This window comes from Cyprinodon variegatus, unplaced genomic scaffold (genome assembly GCF_000732505.1).
Source record: "Cyprinodon variegatus isolate N-32 unplaced genomic scaffold, C_variegatus-1.0 Scaffold2123, whole genome shotgun sequence".
NCBI classification, from domain to species: domain Eukaryota; kingdom Metazoa; phylum Chordata; class Actinopteri; order Cyprinodontiformes; family Cyprinodontidae; genus Cyprinodon; species Cyprinodon variegatus.
Window position 1 is genome coordinate 7,243 of NW_015152576.1, and position 1,877 is coordinate 9,119.

A 1,877-nucleotide genomic window follows, 5' to 3' on the forward strand; every position below is an offset into this window, starting at 1 on the left:
AGGTCGGTCTGTCCTGCAGGTCCAGCAGGTCGGTCTGTCCTGCAGGTCCGGTCTGTCCAGTAGACCCTGTCTCCCTGATCCCCTCCTGATTCGTCTCTCCTGCTCACCATGAACGGTGGTTGGACCCAGACTGGGTCCAGGCGGCCTGCTGCATTTGAACCGCCTCCCTGCCGTTTCTGGAGCAGGTGGTGGTGGGACTCCTCTGAGGAGCAGAACTCCTCCTACTAATGAACTTGACCAATAAGCAGATGATGGAATGTAAAGAGGCCTTAACTCAGCTGTTGATCTCTTTTTGCACTGAAATAAATCCAACCGTTAGAACCCGCCTGTTGTCCTTCATTTCCTCATCGGTCCTCCTGGGCCTCCACGAGGGGGCGCTGTTGGCCCAGGTTTGGCCTGGCTGTGGAGGAGGTTCTGCCGGCGCCGGCCCGGTTCTAAATGTGTTGTGATCCGACAGACATTTCAGGCTTTAAGATGAAAATCTTTATTGATTCAGATCAAAGCAGAACATCAGGATCCATAAAAAGTTAGTTTGATTCAAACATCTATAAAATCACCCCACCAGAAGCCACAATAAATTAAACAGCAGGTAGAAAATATTCCATTAGTAAAAAAATAATATGATCCCAGCTTCTCTATCGCCATGGAAACCAGCCAGTCCAGATTGAGGTTGGGTGGAACCCGGTCAGACGTACCGCTGTCAGACAGAACCTGAAGCTGCTGAAGCTGAGTTCAAACGTTTCACAGAAACCTCAGCCAGCACCGCTCCGCCGCGGACGCCTAGGCGTCCCTCAGAGGACGCCGCTCCATCCCAGCCTTCGCCGCTTTTCTCTTCCGCTTCCAGCAGATGATGGCGACGGTGACGATCAGGCCGAGGGTCAGCGGGATGAGCAGGAGGCCGCCAGCGATCACAGCCGGAGAAAAGACTGCAACAAGGAAGGCAGCAGGTCAGTAGCAGGGCCCAGACGTCCTGATGGAGCCTGAAGGCAGCGTGGGTCCAGACCGGACCCGCCGCGCTCAGAACTGACCTTTGAAGATGGACCGCTCCTCCCCTCCAGAACACTTGGTGGCGCTCTCCTCTCCAAACTGCTTGGCGGTGCGGCGGCTGGGGATGTAGGCCTGGACGGTGAAGCAGTAGCTCTCTCCGCGGTCCAGACTGCTCATGGGGATCACGCTGGAGCCGGAGTCCAAGGTTTTCTGGAGGAAAAGGAGGCGTCAGCTGGATGGGGGGGGGTGTCTGACTGAGGGGGAGGAGGGGGAGGTTACTCACTATGCCGCTGCTCTTCTTCTTCCGGTACTTGACTCTGTATCGCAGGTCGTCAGCGAAGACGTCTCTGATGTTCAACTGGCGGTCACCGATGAAGAGCGCGGTGGGGGGGTCGCTCACGTACAGCGTGGTGGTCTGCTGGTCCTGGCTGACGTTCAGGCTGAAGTCGGGCCTCCCGATGTCGGCTGTGGGACAGAGCAGACGGATGGTGGGTGTGGATCCTCTGTGGAACAGCTGGCGGTTCTGCAGAACCGAGGAACCGGCCCAATCAGGTTCTAAACATTAGGGTGATGGCAGAGAGGAGCTCTGAACCAGAGGAAGAGTCTTCCTGGTTCCACCATCTGAGGTTCTGTCTGGATCACACTAGACCTGCAGGGTCTGAGTACTTTTACAGGATCTGTTCATCAGAACCGGGTAGGGAAACCGGGTCAGGACCATGATCACTCTCCTGTACTCAAGACAGGAGGAGCGTTGATGTTCTGCTGGTGAGAGCAGGAGGTTCTGATTGGGCCTGGAACAGCAAGGGAGGTTCTGATTGGGCCTGGAACAGCAAGGGAGGTTCTGATTGGGCCTGGAACAGCAAGGGAGGTTCTGATTGGGCCTGGAACAG

At 56.0% G+C, this 1,877-nt stretch overlaps 1 protein-coding gene across 1 annotated transcript in view; it reads right to left on the reverse strand.

Annotated features, from left to right (window-relative positions):
• Window positions 1-480: 480 nt before the first annotated feature.
• f3 (coagulation factor III (thromboplastin, tissue factor)) overlaps window positions 481-1,877 on the reverse strand; it is a 7,033-nt gene continuing 5,636 nt past the window's right edge. The window contains exons 4-6 of the mRNA XM_015405302.1: window positions 1,271-1,452; window positions 1,029-1,197; window positions 481-926 (exon numbers count right to left, since the gene is read on the reverse strand). Of these exons, the coding sequence (XP_015260788.1) occupies window positions 781-926; window positions 1,029-1,197; window positions 1,271-1,452 (497 nt within the window). The 3' untranslated portion in view covers window positions 481-780. The remainder of the gene's footprint in view (window positions 927-1,028; window positions 1,198-1,270; window positions 1,453-1,877) is intronic.